Source organism: Mchenga conophoros, linkage group LG15 (genome assembly GCF_057382185.1).
Source record: "Mchenga conophoros isolate Kocher_MC1m ecotype Shallow Benthic linkage group LG15, M_conophoros_male_GT1.1, whole genome shotgun sequence".
NCBI classification, from domain to species: Eukaryota; Metazoa; Chordata; class Actinopteri; order Cichliformes; family Cichlidae; genus Mchenga; species Mchenga conophoros.
Window position 1 is genome coordinate 16,288,759 of NC_140540.1, and position 20,014 is coordinate 16,308,772.

At 37.8% G+C, this 20,014-nt stretch overlaps 1 protein-coding gene across 3 annotated transcripts in view; it reads left to right on the forward strand.

The window, feature by feature from the left end:
* The window catches only part of dlgap2b (discs, large (Drosophila) homolog-associated protein 2b), a 119,370-nt gene that overhangs the window by 89,896 nt on the left and 9,460 nt on the right, over positions 1–20,014 (forward strand). For 2 of the 3 annotated variants that reach the window (XM_085248277.1, XM_085248280.1), the window contains exons 6-12: positions 1,883–1,927; positions 6,535–6,591; positions 15,397–15,755; positions 17,136–17,221; positions 17,308–17,714; positions 18,024–18,115; positions 19,501–19,653. In XM_085248277.1, coding sequence (XP_085104403.1) covers positions 1,883–1,927; positions 6,535–6,591; positions 15,397–15,755; positions 17,136–17,221; positions 17,308–17,714; positions 18,024–18,115; positions 19,501–19,653 — 1,199 coding nt within the window. The remainder of the gene's footprint in view (positions 1–1,882; positions 1,928–6,534; positions 6,592–15,396; positions 15,756–17,135; positions 17,222–17,307; positions 17,715–18,023; positions 18,116–19,500; positions 19,654–20,014) is intronic. The other variant, XM_085248278.1, reaches the window with a different exon arrangement.

The window sequence follows — 20,014 nt, forward strand, 5'->3', positions numbered from 1 at the left end:
ATTTTCATTACAGACCATTACAGGTTGGGTTAGCATAATTAAATCATAAAATCATAAAAGATTACAGTGAAAGGCTTATGACTGTGACAACATTTAGCCTATAATCATTTTAGTATGAAGTGTATATATATATATATATATATATATATATATATGATACATGTACAAATATGAAAAACATTTGGATAGGCTTGTGTTCATAATTCTGCTTTTTGAATGCTTAAGAGGGGACTGCAGTGGCATTCTCTTACATTGTTTCCCATTGTTTGGGGAATGTAAACTAATTTAAAAGGTGCTGAAGACTGGCCAATCGTGACGTCTCCAATCTGCGTTCATTCATTCTATGCAAGTCCTTTGTTTCTTGTTGTATGTAGCTACATTTTAACAGTTTTAGATATGAACGTTTATGTTGAGCCTTCATGCCGGTCATCAATTTCGGAAATGGAATCACATTTTCAGAAAATATTGGTGACTCTTTGGAAAAAAAACGTTCTTATTTCTGCATGAGCCATGGGCAACGCTAAGGTTTCCTTAAGTGTTGGCTGCAAAAAAGTTGTTTCATCCACATTTCTACTAATTTAGCCTGTATGTACCTAAGAATCTACGATTTTTGGGGGGGAGGGGATGAGATTCCAGCTATGTAGTAGCATCCACATGTTTTGTGACACTGCATACAAAAAACTGAATAATCATATAACAATTTTACCAAATACAGCCAAATTAGAAAATAGGCCTCCAATAATATATTTGGAAATGCTGTACAAATGCTTAACATTCTTCTCGATCTATATACAACTAAACTGCAAACTCATGACTGATTGATGCCAGGGAATGCACCAAATTTTTTTAAATATACGTTTAATCCAGTCATTCATTTTCATTTTATTACTTTGCTCAAAGATATTACCCTTCCCTTGAAGCAAGTTGAAATGTAGCAAAAATACAGATCTAAATAATATTTTCAAATCATATATGTGAAGGATATACATATTAAAAAAACAGACCGAAGATGAAATAGACAAAGGGTATTTGCAATTATTTTTTATCATGCAACCATATTTTCTGTAATGAAATATATAACTATTTGTAAGAAATTCTGTCTACAGTATCTAATATGTTTCAATATGTAGTCAATTTTGCCATTAGTTTTTGTTTACATTTCCTTGTCATCCAGAGATATGATGCAACAACTGTGCCAACTCTGTGAAGTCCAGTTAATGGGACAGGGGTTTTTGGATGGAATCTGATCTCACCTGAACCTGTAACACTGCTTCAATATAAATCTTTTTCTATCCCTGTGTTCTCTTCCTGCATTTATTTATGGTGTCTTGGAGAAAACAAGCTAATTTTCAGGGATCTCAGACTGCATTGTTAAGTGAATACGATTTTGTCAAATTAAAAAAGAAAAAAAAGAAAGCATTCTTTTTAAATGATAGTTTAGCCTGCACTTGTTAGCTTATGCTTATTTTGTTAAATGAATGAAAACTGTGTGATACGTTTTTTCCTCTTTTATTTTTGCTTATTGTGGTGTTTCTTGTGATTATTTATTTCAAACTTTTATTGGCCTTATGTATTTTTCATAAATTGATATAAAACAATGGATTGAAATGTTTATGATGTTTATGATAATTCAAAATGGAAAAATAGGGATCATAGCTTTACAGTGGCGTTCAAAGATGCGACTGACCTCACGGCACTGATAGCATTTTTTTGTGTCCAAAATCTATATACTCTTCAACACACTGCAAATACACAACACAAGCCTGGCACAGTGTCTTTTACTTTGACCCTCTCAATATGTCTTGCTTTTCTACTAAGCTATCACCTTTTTTGTTTTTGTTTGTTTGTTTGTTTTCCTTTTTTGTCGTTTCCCCCATTTTAGGCCTCCGTAGCTTAGCTGGGGGGCGTAGAGAGTACGGTAGGTCTGGTAGGGAACCGCTTTATTCTATCTTTTTTGTATGTTTTTCATACATTTTGTCTGTCATTAACATTTTCACTTGATAAAAATGAGATATCATAAGTTAAATATGCCATCATGTATAAGTATGTATAATACATTTCATTGTTTTCATCTGTTTCAAAATTGAGTTCAATTTTATATTAAGATTTTATAGCAGTTCTGGATCTTTTTCAAAAAAAGAAAAAAAGTTTGACATATAACAAAAAATACCCACATGTTGGCCTAGTGTTAGCCACTGGCAATTTTGAACAATATACTTTTAAAATCTTTTCTGCACAACTGCCTCCTAATTTAACTGAGATGTGCATGAAGCCTTTTAACAAAGACCATAATTAATTTTTTGTTCATTTCTTTTAATATTATAGTTCTGTTTAAATTCATTAGTTTTAGCAGTGATTCACCCTCTTGCTTTAACCATTGTATATATTTTTCTTTATGAAAACCGAGGGGAGTAAAATCAGCACACACTGTGTTTAAGGCAGGTTCTGACCAGCATAACAGCTTTCTTCTACAAACCACCACAAATCAATGCTTAATATACCTTTGTTAATGTGTAGTAAAGTCACTTGTTTTTAGCAGTTGCTTTAGGATTAGTTTTAAGAGAAAGATAGACACTGTTTTCATTTTAAATGGGGTGGTGTAAATGGTATTTTATAGCATTCTACCGTCTCACATCATGGTAGAAGATTTGGGTATTTTGGACACTGATATGTTTATTTTTAAATATACCAGAAAGTGGATTTTTTTTCAAGCAGGCTACAAATCATGTTAAACTTGTAATCGGGGGCTCTCAGTAGATAAATTAACTTATGAGTAATCTTAAACTCTCTGTTCGTAGTGAGATGACTAGATATACTGTAGCAAACCTAGAACATGTTAGCCCACTAACAGTCATATCCTATAGTTACTTCTCAGTTTCTGTGAAACAAATCTTTTGATAAACCACAGGCCTGTACTACAAAGCAGGATTTGGACTTATCCAGGTAGCTTCTGAGTTAACCCTGGGTTTCTGCTATTATAAAGTTAGGGGTATATCCCCATGGTAACTAATTCTGCAGGCCTAAGATGCTCTGGAGCAGGTTCTGTTTAAGATTACAGATTAAAAGCTATGAAGTCACCACTAACCAATAACCAAGGAACTTTATTCCTTGCTTTTTCCGGTTTGGGTCAAATTATTTTCTTTTTTTTAAACTTTTGTTCTATAAGCATTAATATGCAATCCGATAACAGGGTGCATTTTTGGACTCATGGATTTATTATAACAGAATTAATACTGTATATAGTCTAAGCCTATGCTTGAATTGCATAATGTCAAGCCTTTACTCCTATAGTTGAACCTCATCAGGACTGCAGCTGAAAAAATGCATATTTGCAGACTTTCCTTATTGGGTTCAGATAGATAACCTATATTGATATAGCCAATTAGACTCTCATACTGGTCATTTGTCTGCAATAACTTTGTTACTTTAGATCTATTTGTGTATTTAACCTCTTCATATTTTTCCAATAATAGTGTTATCTTCTTTTGAAAAGTCTGTTGTTCTGCTGCCAGTTTACCTAGCCATGTTTATCACTGGTCATATATACAATTGTAGCTAGACTGATAAACCCTGGGTCAACTTATTGACCTTTTTACTGATGTTAGGGTAAGTGAAGCCAGCTAACATACCCTGGGTATGTTTATCTTGCTTCATAGTACAGCGTCCAGGATAGGCCTACTTACGTTTTAGATGGAGTGCTATTGAATTCCCAACATTAGTCCAGCATGTTGTCTTTGCACACTCAAAATATACTAACCTAATCTCAGGAAACCCTTTTCTAATTTTTATCATGTTGGTCTTTGTTTTTGACAACACCTTTGAGCTTACAGTGTACAAGTAACTTTACTTTGGTTTTAACAGCCGGGGGGGGGGTTATTACACTGAAAAAAAGTGGTAGTTTAGGCCATTGATTTGTATTGGTTTGTTCTGAAATACTCATACATACAAGGTTAATCCACCTTGCATCCATGGGGGCATCACCACTGTATGTATATATGTATGTGGCAATGAACAACATGTTTGTTTTATTGTAAAAGAAAGGGCTACACAAATTTAAATTTAAACATTTTGTAAACCCAATAGAATCATCTGCAATTGACCTCTACACACCGTCAGGTATAACTAGTTGTCCTACGTCAAATCATCCATTCAGTCATCCATTTACCAATCAATCCACTCCATCTTTTCAAAACACCTGTGTCATATTCAGGTTTAAACACAGGACAGAGTATAGGGCCTGAATAGGAACAAGGAAAAGAAAATTCCCTATTTCTCTTTTTCCTTGTTGCTTTTGCCAGACACAGTTATTTATTTTGGCTCAGTCAAAGTTTAGGGAACAAACTTTAGGGAAAAAAAGTTGTATACTACATGCTATATGTATGCTGTTACGTAAAACAGAAAATACTTTTTGCTAGTTTTCCATATAAAGTATGCGCTTGTCTCTAATTTCTTAGGAAATCTTTTTGATTGCAACAAAATTACTCAGATAACAGAAACACCAAAGTTCCATTTTTATCATTATCCTTGTCAAACTGAAGTGAAACTAGACATTAACTCTCTCTATAGCTAGAGTTAAATAAAACACAGCAACACGGAAGATTTCACCTTCATTTTGTTACATCCGCAGCCCCCATGCTCATGTACACAGCTCGTCAGTCATTGCATATCATTAACCCACAACCCTGATCTGAGTAAGAACAGCATCTTACCAGCCTCTTTGCCAGTCTGAGTCCACAACTATGGCAAGAACAGCCTCTGGCACAAATGGCGGGAGTCGGACGGAGCGGAGACACTGTCAGAACTTTTCCCAACGGTTTTTCTGAAATTTAAGTGTTGAACACAAAGAAGCAAAAGGTTTGAGAGGTCTGGCTGAAAAGCACGAGAGTGGAGGTCTGTTATATTTTTTGCACCAAAATTATTGTTATGGAATAGTATTGGGTTGCACTTTACATAAAGTCCATGTAAGTACAAAAGGTTTCTCTTTTATTTTCCCTAATTGTGCCGATATAATCAATTGGGAATCTGCACCACATATGCAAAATATGCTAATTTCAAATGTTTTAATTTAATTGTAATTGTAAAGTAGTGATAAGTGTTTTTTATGTGTGCCCATGTACTTGCACTTCATGTAAAGTGTGACTAAAACTCATGAGATCAAATACAAACAGAAACGCATTTGGTCATAGGGTGATCGTAACCATTTCGTGTGAAATTTTAAAAATGCCAAAAGTGAAACTTCAAAAAGATCCATATGCTGAAATACAACATGCAATGTTTTTTACTACATCAGTCAAAGCCAGTCTTCACATTAAGAATGAGAATAGGAGACTGCTTTACTTTTTAGTCTAAACATGTTCTTTGTCTGGCTGTCTCAGCACATCTCATCTTACTTCCTTACTGTCTAAACATCATTTTGGTAGTGTAAGTAAATAGTCTGGATTGGCTAATTCAGCAGTCTAATTTCAATTTGCTGACCTTACAGAAAGAACTACTTCAATATGAAATAATATGAAAACCATTAACTGAAATAATCCAAAAATATTTGACTGCATCCTGGATTTTTTAATATGGCTTGCTTATTCATATTTATGGTGATGATTTATGCTCTGTGTGTCTTCTAATTATGTGTAATATGAAAAGGTAGAGATTTAGATAATGCATGTTACAGTGAATGTTTTTATGCATTAATAACTTGCCTACTGACTTAAAAGTTAACGCAGACCTGATAAGTAGTACTGACAGATCACGAGATCCTGAGAAATGGTTAGGATATTCAGGCAACACTGATGGGCAAAATTCCTAATAGCCTAGATATTTATTGACTCTTTGAAAGTTTTTCAGCCTAATTTTACTAAAATAAATATAGCTTAATGGCTTTTTGTTTAGCCTCGTCAGATCATCATTTGCCATTCTTTTTTCATTTTAAAATGTACAAAGATGTTTTTATAAAATATTGGCAGATGGAACAGAACAAAGTCTATCCTAATATACTCTCACTCTTCTCTGACAATAAAAGCCTTGTTATCAGACACAAGGTTTTGACTCCTCAAAGGAATACTGCCTATGAGCATTGCCCATTAAACTGTGTTTAAGTTGTGCCAGTGTCATTAGAACGTCTGCATTTTGAGACAGAAACACAGTCAGTGTCTTAGAGTTGAGCAAATATGAGCATTTAAATGTGTTTTCTTTATAATGTGAAGCGTTAAGTTCATTACAGCAGGACTGTTAATGTAAATTACTCATAAGAAATGATTGCAAAACAAATGCATTTAGATCTATTGGGAAAAACAAAAGCACTGATGTAAACTGAGCATACCTGTGTTTCTCTCTCTTATCACCTGTAAATGATTGAATTAAGGATTGCATAAACTAAGACAATATATCCTGTAAACAATTTTCAATAATTCTTAGTCTGTTATGGTAGGTATATATATATATATACATATATATATGGCAAGATGATTTACTGTTGAGCATTACTGTGTTCCTACCCTGCATCTTTTCTGCCTAACCAGTGTTGCTTGTTCCTTACAGGGATTCAGTTTCGTCTCCCTACTTCCTGCAGCGTGGATCGTGCTCAGCCACCTCCAGGTACCAGTCCATCTCCATACTCTTCTTTCCCTCCATACTAACACTTATTTTTGCAGACATGCATTTCAGTCGCAGCCATAAATCCATGGGCAAAGCAAAGGAGTGATGTCATTTTTGCGAAAAAAAAAAAAAAAAAAAGGAAAATCAGGTGAGGACCAGGTATCTGAAACAGGCTGAGAAACACAGCAGTACATCATCAAAAGGGTTGAGCAGTGTGAGACACGGTCAACTGTCAACATCCACAGGAGGTTTAAAATATGAATGAAAAAAAAAAAGTGGAGTGTTGGCAAAACAGCTGCTTCACTCTCACAGATGCTAATCTGAAAGTGCTGCTGAGCCTGCATCTGCTAAACTTGCCTGTTTTATAAGACCAGACATGGTTAGAGCTGCCATACCCTCTTAATCACGGCAAGGGCGCCTCCAGAATTTTTTCACAGTGGTGGCTATATGGGGGCCACTAAAAATATTGGGGTAGCACCGGACGCAGCAGTAGGGGTGACAATGGGAAATCGTTAGGGACATAATGACAAAAATTGTATACATAGGAATAAAGCACAAGTTCATGTTGAAACTCTTTGTAAGGTGTCTTCCTCTCTTGTGCTCACATTTATTAAAATCATTACCAACACAGGACAGTCTTGCCGCGGGGGGCACTGGGAGGGAGGCAGCAAATTTTGGGGGTGGCCAGTTTATTTTTAATGTTAAAGTGACACATTAGAGCCATGAAACTTTAAACTGGCTGCGCTTCATTTGTGATGTTAGTAAGGTACAGCTTGGACAAACATATTTCCCAGCGCAGAATCAATATGGCACAAAAAAGGGCTCCAAATATAATATATATATTTTTTAAATGATTAGAACGTGGTAGCCTAAGATGATTTTAAATCAAAACCCTGAACATAACCTGCTTCGACCAGGTTGTGTGTTCAGCTTGAATTTACCACACACTGATTTAGCCAGGTAAAAATAGAGATACTTTCAGGACACAGGGAAATCTGATTATCTCCAACCCATTAATCTCACTTTGTAGTATTGCACTCTGGTCTGCAACCCTGTAAATGTCATGATAGTAGCAGAGGTTTCAGAGGTTAGGGATTGATTCACTTTTCAGACCTACATTTCATGAGTGCTAACAATGAAAAATAACCTCAGTCAGCCTTGAAGTAAATGAATAAATAATCAGTCCCTATCCATGATTTTTAACATTCAAAAAACTGTTGGCATGGACTATGATCGAAAACAAATATTTCCATTATATTGCATTAAATAACCTAACAAACGCATTCCTAATTTTGTATTAAAAGTATAACTAAATGTAATATTTTGTTCAGGCCTGAATTTGTTACTTATTTAAATTGTTAATTATCAATAATCAGGTATGTAGTATTGTACAGGTTATGCTTATGATCACTACTTTGAATCTAGAATTCAAATATGTCGGTCCTTTCTGATTCATTTGCAACTTATTTAATTAATTGCACGTCAAAGCTGTTATAAATTAATTTCCCGACTGACCAATCAATTAATTAGGGGAACAGTTTTTGTAACACTGCACCTCAAGCAATCTGAGGAGCTACGTCATGCACACTGTTCATTCTCCAGTGCAGATGAAGAATTTAGAAAAGGCAATAGAAACTAACTATAGAGATTGTGGTGATGATATGTAGGCTACATTGGTTTGTTTGTGGTTAAATGCAGAGACAAATCTTTGCTGTTGATGTGTCAAAATTCCTGTTCTGAATGGAAAAGCTACCTGGGTCTTCACTGTTTATTTGTAATACTACGAATGTTGTACATTTAAGCAGAGGAGCAACACAATTTTATGCCATGGCACTCAGGTCTATTTAGTCTTGGCTGCACCTACAGCGTGTGGGTTTATTTGCTGAAGTGCCCAGTGCAGCAGTGCTGAGCCAAACAATCAAATTCAAACACAGCCAGGCACAACTGACTAAACAAAAGACATGATACTTCCCTGGACTATATTAGCCAAATTTTTAACAAAAGCTGAGTATTTAGAAGAGAAACCCACTGTCACTGCCTCTAGGTAGGGGATTTATTGTGTTCAAGGACTCCTACTGGTTCTCAGTATTACTGCGTGGGACAGAGGATAAGATTAAGTTGAGAAAAACTAAAACTCTGACTTCCTGTAGTACATTAAAAAAAAATGTGACAAGACTTGTGAATGCAGAGCCACACTGATTATTGAGGCTTCTCTGTCAGTGCCAGCCTCAGATTTCCACCCTCCTCTTCCTTAGAGCTCGAGGTTGTTCCTTCCAGCCTGTTGATGAGTCACACCAAATTCATAACTGTTCTGGAAAAGTCACAGCATAATTTTACAGTTTCCTCCATGGTTCCAACCCAAACTGCTGTGTTACAGTGAACAAGTGAATTAAACAAAGAACTTTGGTATATGTTACTGAAGGAGTTGAGATTGTTCTAACTCTGTTGAATAGTATGCTTGTGTAAGAAAAGATAAGACTTCTGTAGAGGTGTTTTATATTCAGCGCTGTCACATTTTGTCATAGTACACAATGACTCCCCACTTTAACCAGAGATTAGATCAAGAAACTCTACTGCAGTTACCTAACTTGTCAAATCACCACGCTATTATAAATGTCTTTTGTTGTGGCAGTGTCTGCACAAGGAGGGTTCCTGTTCTTACAGATTAAGAGCAGGAAGAAGTATCTAGACCCAGTATTAAGTTAAATGGCATTTGTGCTATATAAAATCGACTAACTGCAAAACAAAAAGGATCTGTAGGTTTATGCTTTTGTGTGCTTGTGATTGGAAGGACTTTGCTTAACCTCTTCAGGATCTGTAATTCCTTGATTGATGTGACGAAACTGTTAACAACAACATAAAACACAGATGTATTCACTGCAAGGGGATGAGTATGAAGGATGAGCCTGGTGTCAAAGTATATGTATAAAAAGTAGAATTTGCTATATTTTGTTTAAGAAGTCGCATATCCTGCAGGGTGATATGGTCCTTGGGAGTATACCCAAAATGCACTTTTTGTAGTTTTCACAGTGAAATTATAAGAAAACAGATAAAACATCCAGAATGCCAATGTTTTTTACTGTTACTCCATGTCACAGACATGGAATTGGTGTGTTTCTAGTGTTGAAATGAAAAACTGCATAATAATAATGGTCAAATCTGATTAAAGAAAATATTGCCATGAACAAAAATATTTTGCCTTTAGATGGATGTCAAATTGACTTGATTGCAGTTCATGTAGACACTAACTACAAACTGTAAATTAATGTAGGCATACCATAAAATGCAACCTTAATGTAGTACTTTAAGGTAGCATTTTATAGTATTCAGGTAAAGATTTTCAGGGCTTCATTAAATATACTAAATTAATTGCTTGTTATCAGCTCATTCTAAGGGGGCCAGGTGGGCAGGACTGTTTGACTGTTAATAGAGTGACTTCACTTGTAAATGTATTCTTATTCTGAATTCAAATTGTCAGTTCAGTTCAGTACATACAGTCCTGTGAAATGAGAGATTTTACAGGGTCTACGAAGTCTTATGAAAAACTACATCCACCCTTACTCTGTCCATAGTAATTAAGAGGGTAAGTAGCAGTCAGGTGCTGCTATTTGAATGCATTTGATTATTGCTCATCAGCAGGTGTGACCAGTTGTAAATTTTGGCAGTTTGCTGGTGTAAAGCATTGTGCTGTGTGTTAAGGCAAAGCCACAATCTGGGAATGATCATCCCAGTAAATTCACCCAAAGGTCAGACTGGGTAGAGCTCAGAAAAACACAATGCTACATCTTGAGTTGGAGATGAAAACCCTGTCTCTCTAAAAAGAACATGGCAGCGTGGATCTGGACAATCCACAGGACTTCTGGGGCAATGTCCTTCGGACAGATGTTTGGTCATAATATGCCATATTTGGCAAAAACAGCATATGAGCACACAAACCTCATACCAACTGTCAATTATGGTGGTGGAGTAGTTATAATTTAGGCTTGTTTTGCCTTGGCACCTTGCAGTCACTAAGTTGACCATAAACTCCTCTGTTGCAATGACCAGGTCAAAATTCAGACCTCAACCTGATAGAAATGCTGAGCATAAAGAGAGCTGAGTATAATCAAATCCACACAAACCTCAATGAATTGAAGCAACGTTGTTAAGAGAAGTGGGCCGAAAGTCCTCCACAACATTGTGAGAGACTGATGAAATCATACAGAAAATTATTATTTCAAGTAATTGATGTTGAAGATGACTGTAAAAGTTATTGAATCATGGGATGTACTTCGTTTTTCACAGAACTGCTAGATTCCTGTGAAAACCTTTTTTTTTACATGACTGCAGGTGAAAAAAATAAGCACTTGTCAGTGGGTTTTACAGGACTATAGCATTATGCTTCACAGGTGAATGCCTCTCACAGATATTCCAACTGAAAAACAACTCTTATAATGATATTACTAAAATAAGGAAATTCATAAAACATACATACAGTACATGTCAGAGACACACGTAAAATTTCATTCATAAAATTTCCAGACTAACAGATGGAAAACATGGAAAGTACAGTACAGTCTACATTGGGGACATCTGGTGTCCAGTAGGTGTTACAGCAATATGTTGTGATTCCCCCTCCCCACACTGAAGTAGGACAATACTCTCAGAAGCCTATTAAGTGGTGACAGTGTAAGTAGAGTCAGCAAATTAAATGTCTTCACTAAACAACGTTAACCTAAGCAAATTATTCAATAATTTTGTCCAGTGCATAACTGTAAATGTGAGGGCAACAAATCTGTTTCCAAATGTCAGTTCATTCAGACAATCATGATGTACATGAATGAACTGCAGCACAGCTGTGTAGTGCTGACTCAACTTACAGGCTAATTTCTTTTTCATTACACTGTTGTGGGTGTACAGTCATTACATCTGCAGCAAACTATATGATTGCTCAGTTATTTGGTTATTCAAAAACAACACAGTGGTCATTCCTACTCTTACAAGAATGTTGGAGACTCGGTGAAGACCACCATTGGGCAAAATTAACAGCTTTGATAACTTTAAATGTACTTTTGCATTTAGAGACTGTAACACAAACAAAAATGCAGATTTATTCTAACAACTTCCTCAATGCATTAGCATTTTTTGTCTTTAGTAGGTCTGTAATAGGGTTGGGAAAATGAACATTATTCAACATATACAGTAGTATTGCTTGCTTTTGTGCTAGGTTATTGATGCAAATATTTTCTGTTACAGACAGGCAGACTCTCTCTTACAAGACTGTATGCTTTCTTTTTAATGTAAATCATTCCAAAATGAATACAGTTAAACTGAAATGAAGTTGCAATACAGCTGAAGAAACAGAAGGAAACACGATGTGAAGAACAAACCAGAGAGCTAATTGTGTTGTGAGTTAGCCGCTGATTCCTAGTCTGTACACAACAGCTGTAACAAATAAAAGAAGGTAGTTATGGTAGCTGACCTCAACTAGCAATGTAGTTAATCAATTTAATTTGAACTCCAAAAGGAGTGACTAAACCATACTTCACTAAAAATGTAGAAAATAACAACTTTCACCAAACGAGAGTAGGTTATAGGATCGTTGCTGCACATCCGCCTTTACTTGACAGGTTTTAGCTTACTAACCAAAAGCAGATGCAGTGGATTTAAATGACAAAATAAATGTCAGACACTTACATGATTTTTGCAGTTTATAATTCCAGCACAACATCCAGCATTTTCCCTTTTTCCCCTCGTCTCCATAATTTTCCTTGTTCCTTTCACTGCTATCAAGGCTGCTAGCTTGTTTACTGGCTCTTAGCTGTGGCTAGCTTTAGCTTTACCCACTTTACCTTTGTTAGCCTCTTTAAATTTCCATGTTTACTGGGGTTTTGCTGTTATGAATCTTTTCATGGTGGAGCCCTCCACCAGGAGCTGATAATGAAGAGGTGATGACAGGTGATTGTTACATTATTTGTTTATGCATTACTTATTTATTCATCCTTTTGATTACATTTAAATGCAATGTTCCATTTTTACATTATACAATCAAACTGATCTCAAGATTCAGTCTTAAGTCAGTTTGTTTCATTGGAAATGTCTACTTTGCAGTATAGAAGAAAGAAAGTATACTTTACTGATCCCCTTGAGGAAATTCCTCTCTGCATTTAACCCATTCACTCAGTGAAGCAGTGGGCAGCCATTGGGCGCCCGGGGAGCAGTGTGTAGGGACAGTACCTTGCTCAGGGGTACCGCAGGGTAGCCGTTCAGCAGATTTGAACCACTGTATGAGTGGCCCATTTTTGCTAAATAGTTGGCCCAGTTGACTTAAACACTGCTCATATGAAAAAATGTGGAAGAGCTGATGTTTCAAACAGTGTCCCTGTTAAGTGACGGCTGTGTGCAGACAGGAATAGGACCCAAGGTGCAGACTCCAGAGACAAACTTAAACCGAAACAGCTTTAATGTTGATCTCAAACATAACTGGAAAAAATCAAAATAAACTAACACCGGCAGACTGACAAAACACACAGCAAAATAAACGGTAGATCACAGCACAGACACAGAGAAACACAGGGCTTAAATACACAGAGGGAGCAATCAGGGAATGAGTAACAGGAGGGAAACACAGCTGGGGCAAATCAGGCCTAACGAGACAAAGGAAGCAAAACCAGACACATTAACATGAGACATGGACTTTCAAAGTAAAACAGGAAACATAACAGAGACTGAACAAAAGACACAGACTCACATGCAGTCACTACAACAGAGGGAACAGAGACGTGGGACCAGGGCAGACAGGGGAGACAGCAACTAAGGATTACACAGACAGAAAACCAGAACACTAAAACTCTAACCAAACCCCACCCAGAGAACCTTAACTAAGAATAATCCAAAAACCCGTAAAGCAAAGCTAGAATATAATGAAATAACAAAATCAAAGAACCAAAAACACAAAACACTGGGTCAACGACCCAGGGACCCTAACAGTCCCAAGTGATTTACCAAAAAGTTACCTGTAGTAGCGCTGTATATATAAATACATACATTTAGGATTGATGTACAAGAAATAAAATGGGATTTGCTTCACATATCTTTGAAAATATCGTGAGGAAAATAAGAATTAAACATTTGACTTGGTCTAGCTGGTAATAATAGATATTATAGATGAGATTAGTGAAGACTGTTGATCTATTTAAGTTCATAGTCTTACTATTAAAGGCTACTGTGTAAACGATCTGTACTTTATATTTATTTAACTTCCTTCTAATGTAGTGTTATGTTCAGTTGTTGGATTAAAAAGAAATCTTCAAAAATAAACAGCCAATGAGCATCTTTAATATTTTATTTAAAAATCTAATTAACGAACTGACTTGAAAATGATACATTGGCGACATAATTGTGCCAGTAAACAAATACAGACAGTAGAGTAGAGACATTCAGACATTTGTATCATTCAGCTTGTTTCTGGTACCAAGCAATCTGTGACATTTTCAGCTTCTTTCAGTAAGTCAAACAAATCCAGGATACAAAAATAGAAAGCTTTGAGTTGCATGCTGTCTGAGTCACTGTGCTCTTTATATTTTGGTACTCACCTGCTGTGTCTTACAGAACTCCAGTTGGAAGGAAGTCAAATCTGTGACTAGGTTTGGTTGAACAGGTTTCAGTGTGGCTTTTTATTACATATTGCATGTAATTACCTGCAATCAAAAGTTGATTGTGTAATTTTGCTATGTTAGAAACAGTCTGCACCTTTCTATGTCAGTGTAGAGTCAACATCTGAAGCTTGCTATGAAATTCCTGCAGTATGCTACTGAAGACTAGCATATTTTTCTATGTGTGCCTGAGTGGGAGATGTTCAAAGTGCATCAAAAGCGCTGCAGAGGTGAATGAGTGATGCTTCAAATGGGGCACAATGGCTTTTTCTCGATATAGCTTATAATTATTCAAGCTGTGATTTTGTCAGTCTTAATCTAGTCACTGGTTGATTTAGGGCTTTGTTTGGTGGTAAAAAAAATACCAGTTTCGAGGGCCCATTAAACTCAAGCTTAATTTATGGAGCAACCTTTGGATTTAGGCTTTAATTAACTAGGGTTTTACAGATAGATGCCATTATAAAATTAAGGAACATGATTACTCTCTGGTATGTATAAAACAATATATAATTAAAGAAAGATTTCACTAATAGATCCAGTCAGGCTAAAGTAGGTAACTGTAGGGAGTTTCATAGTACTTCTACTTGAATTGTATTACTAAAACAAAAACCAGAGCATCCAATTAATAAAATGTAAAATGTATATATGCAAACAAATCGATAGTATCTACATTTACCATGGAGATCATACTTGAAAGAGGATATTATATATATTTAACTAAATTGAACTATGCTTTTTCTGCCAAGACTATTTTCCTACAAATTGAATGGCATCAAAATTTCTATGCTGAACAACTAAATCTTAGGTGTTTTAATATGCCTTTGCAAAGCAAGTGAAATTGGTATGTTTCCAATTCTGCAGTGAGGTCCATCTGGATGGATTACCATCAAATTCTCATTTGCACTTGAAAGACCAAAAATCTTCCCATAATCCTTCATTGTACTTTCCAATAAACACAGACATATTACAAAGCTGCTGATGCTTTCTACCTTAATGACATTTCCCTCCCTTTAAGTGCCCTAATGCCTAATCTCTCATCAAGCTATGAAGCTTCTCTATCACACACTCGTCAGCTTTGGCCACATTTATCATTCTCATGTTATTTTTTGTTTTTATCCTCTACCCTTGTCTTGCCTTGTCCTCGTCCTCTCATCTTGCTTGTGCTATCCAGCGGTATCATATCCTCCCAGTTACAAGAAGACTCCACCTCCTGTGCCCCCGCGCACCACCACCAAGCCTCTTATCTCTGTAACAGCCCAGAGCAGTACAGAGTCCACCCAAGATGCCTACCATGAGGGCAGGCATCCACGGGGTGGTCTGTGGACCACAGACAGTCTCGGCCGTCCCATCTACAGCTCCATGGACAGCCTGGACAGCACCAAGGCGGTTACCATGGCCATGGAGTCAGCAGCAAGCAAGAGGCATGCATCGTTAGGCAGCCACACCTCGGTCCAGACATGCGACAAAGCAGTGCTGGTGTCCAAGGCTGAGGAGTACCTCAAAACCCCACGTTCCTCTATTGGGATACAGGTAACAACATAACCGCGGGCCACTCACTTCCTCTTTCGCCTCTATTGCTAAACCCCACCTCCCTCCACTCCCCTGATTACACCAAGTGCCAGGAAGGTCCCATTTGTCTTCTTTTGTTCTGTCCTGGCTGAAAGGCTACTTCTCATTTTGATAAACAGATCGCCAATGTGAATCAGACATTCAGTATAATCTCCACTCTTTGCTCTTAATCGTATAAACTTGGGTCATGATTCAGAGAATGAAAATTACGATGGCATTTTGGCTTCTATGATTTTTGTCAAAATGTATAAATAACTGATCTTTTTTAATACATCTCTGGGCACAGAGACATTAAAATGCTGAACTGACAAACTACAAGTGTCCGCACTAGTTCAATGTGTCATTTTTCTTTCATTGTGACTAATACCCAAATGTGCATGGCTATGGAGTCTTGTTGACCTTTACATATGTCAAGACTACTGAGGGCTTATTAAAAGAACCCAGCAGCAAGGATAAATTGGTGATTTATGTTTTTCACCTCTTGAACACACCTTCACTACCGGCTGAGGTAGCTCCCATCATGTTACTGCTTAAACAAGGAGGTCTGCTGTGAGATAAAGAAGGTCTCTGTTTTATGTACTGTCTGGCTTAGCTAGCCCTGAAGGCAAGTGTCCACATTCCACTCCATTGCAAGAATTCCTTTGCAGACTGTATTTATTTTGGACCTGTGGGCATTTCCACATATTTTCTATGAAAATGTGTCTACCAGGACTCTAATGTAAACTAGATGATTTTCTATTGCATAGTTTGTTGCTCAAGAAGTGCCAAACTCCTGGATAAAATTCAACTTTTTCTGGGACCTGTGCAAATTTCTAGGGGTAACCAATTTTATCACATAGATCATGTACTGTAATTACAAACAGGTCATATATCCCTATGGTGCTTTTTGTATCAGAAATTAGGCACATTTGAGCTCTAAGTTCTACTTATGGCACTTTTATGGCATTTATGACTCAGTTACAGTTCTGGCAAATGTTGTGTGGGTCAAATATGGCAAGAAAGTCATGGCGTGGCAGGTGTTTTGTAGGCCAGAGATATACCAAATCCCACAGCACACCTGACATTTCGATTGTGTAAAATGACTCTTAAGTCAGGCTTACACTGAGTCAATGCCATCAAGCTCAGTGTGGTAAATAGAAAACTGCAGATCTGAATCAGCCGATCAATCAGTGATAATGTAAATTGATAATGTAAAGCTACTCTTACACGTAAGTTGGGTTTTTTTATACTTGGCAGTATGTAACAAACATCTCAATGTCAAACTTCTTTTAGGTGCTAAAAATGTGCATCTGTACTTTGGCGTGTCTGTAAATTTCAGTGTTCTCTTGTTGCATTTATCAGGTGGAAACTGTGACAGACTCTGAGACTGACACTAAAGGCCTTCCTCAGTTCCATTCTATAGGGATCCAGGTGGAGGATAAAAAACGGTATGTAGCAGAGATGAAGGAAAGTGTCACAGTGCATTTTTTAAAATCTCAGTTAGAGTCTTTACATTTCATTGTGTTCCTGGTAGGCATGGGAGGTTCAAGCGCTCCAACAGTGTGACCACTGCAGTGCAAGCAGACATGGAGTTGGAGGGATTTCCCTCCATGGAGGATAAAGGTTTGCAGTTCGGTGGTGCCTTCGGCCGCCACTCTGAGCCCAGCACGCCAACACAGTATGGAGCGATCCGTACGGTGCGCACACAGGGCCTTTTCAGTTACAGGGAGGACTACCGGCCTTCCAGTGGGCCACCCAGCCCGCAGCCTGAACCCTGGCTGGTTGAACCCAGCCTGGAGAGCACCGACACAGGCCGAGTAACCCCCCTCCGCAGGGACGGCAGCTGGTTTATGCAGCTCCTTCACAACGAGACCAAGCGGTTGGAGGCATGGTGCAAAGAGATGGAGGCAGAGGCAGAGGAGCATGACCTGTCAGAGGAGAGTGAGTGTACTGATGGAAAGGACACTTTTGTCAAATCCAGTGCTTTTGTTGCGGGATTTCAATGCTTTCATGACATTTACTCTTTGAATGTTCTTTTTGCAGACTTTATAGCAGTATAGCCAAGCCGAACATTCTCAGTAATAGCTGTCATTGAAAATGAGAATACTGAATTGTGACAGGCATTTTGTGAGCAGATTGGATTCTTGTGAATGACCGAAAGATATTGCTCACCATGTTGGCTTTTGCCAAGCTGTCTGTAATAAAGCACTCTCTCTTTCTCCCTCTCTCTGTGCTTGTGTACGTGTCCAGTCCTAGGAAAAATCCGAAGTGCAGTTGGGAGTGCTCAGTTATTAATGTCTCAAAAGTTTCAGCAGTTTTACTGGCTATGCCAGCAGAATCTGGTGAGTACTGCATGTCTTTCAGACAAAATCCCTGTTTCAACATGCTGTACAAAAACACGCAAAAGGTCAGGGGTAAACTTGTTGATTGGCTCCTTTTTCTCAGCGCTTTGAGAAGGCGCTTGGCCTGACGCTGCACTTGTGTGCTTTCCAGAAATAGACCACAGAGATCGATAGCGAAGCAGTCTCTCTGCAGCTATTGACCCCGCAGTAAACGAAAGGGGAATTCCAATAGGAAGCAGCACCTGTGTTGAGGCTATCCATTAATGCACAGAGACAGCAGTCTGAATGGGAACTCAGAGTTTTAGTAATGGACTGCCACGCTGTCTCACTGTTTAGCCATCATGTCACGTCTGCTGGAAACTCATACCTTTTCTAATGCAGACTTTACAGAGTCAGCATATATCAAAAGATTGCAGAATCGTAAATGGGGATGTTTCTGCAGATACACAAAGAGGCAGCCTGAAACTTAATCACCTCTTTATAAAACGTAGATAATTAAAACAAAAATGTAAATGAAATGCAAAACCTTGTGGAGGTGGCTGAAATCACCTCTCTCACTGCCTTCTGCTGGGGGTTTTTTTTGTCTCTTAACTCACTGTGTTGCTCTTCTTTAGATGATTTTGGGCCACTCTCTCTCCCTCTCTCCCCTCAGATAATAGGATGATGAATTAAGTCTAACATTGGTAGTGACAAGCTTTAGATTGCCCTGAGCTTTCAGACGTGTCTGAATGGGAGAATGGATCTGTTTCACCTGCTGGATGGAGGAAGAACTGCATTTTGTATCTATAAAAAGCTCTGAATTTGCTTTTGAAGTTTGGCTTGACAGACCTTTTCTTGATGTCAGCACACACTCATTCTCTGTGTGGTGTCTGAAGTAATGAGGCTCTATCTGCTTAATTTTGTGAGCTGTGATGTGCAAGCAACATCCAGATGTGCATATATGTAGAAATACAGCAGCAGTGTGTACCAGGTTTCTCTTTAACATGAAATGTAATCTTCTTAGATAATAATTACATTACGGTACTGTCCGAACACAGAAACTAAATCTCTCTGGAAAAACACTCAGGCAGGCAAAATCGATGCTGTTACAAAAAGAAAAACACAACAATTTTGTAACAGTGTATCTCTTTGCTTCCGTGTCTTCAGCATTCTGCACATATGCGACTTGTTTATCACAGTAATCGCTTAAGCAAATAATGGAGAAAAAACAATTCTCAAAAACTGCCAGCTGAGGTCATGAGCCAATGTTGGTGCTATACTGCCACACAGTGGTCAAAGTGGTGAGGTTCAAGTGTAGCTTTGAGTAACGGCAAGTCCCAGAAACAAGGTGGACTTTTGAACACTGGATTTGATGCACATCTTTATAAGCCCCTCCGTCTCTTTAGGACCCCAGTGCCATGCCCAGACCCACATCTCAGGACCTGGCTGGATTCTGGGACCTTTTGCAACTTTCCATCGATGACGTCACTGCCAAGTTTGATGAGCTGCAGCAGATCAAGAGCAACCAGTGGCAGCTGGTGGAGAGCCCAGAGAAGAAGGTTAAACCATTTGCTCTTTTCCTATGCTTCCACACACTTATAATAACAAGTCATAATGGGCTCCAGATGAACTCACTCAGCTTTAGAGGAAACTACACCAACAGCATTTCTGTTCCATTTTTAGACCCTGGACCAGCAGGAGGTTACAAAGCATAACAAAGGAGGCGGCACAAGTTAGATTAGAAAGCTAGTGGCATCCTCTAAAAGTGACTTACATTTTCATATTATCACTGAGTATCTGGTTCAGGGTGTTAAAGTAAAATTGAATGGCTCTTAAGCTTTTAGTAATTTCATCCAAGTTGCTTGTGAAAAATTTATCAGCTCCTAATGTTAATGGGGAAAAACACTTGGTGTGAGTTTC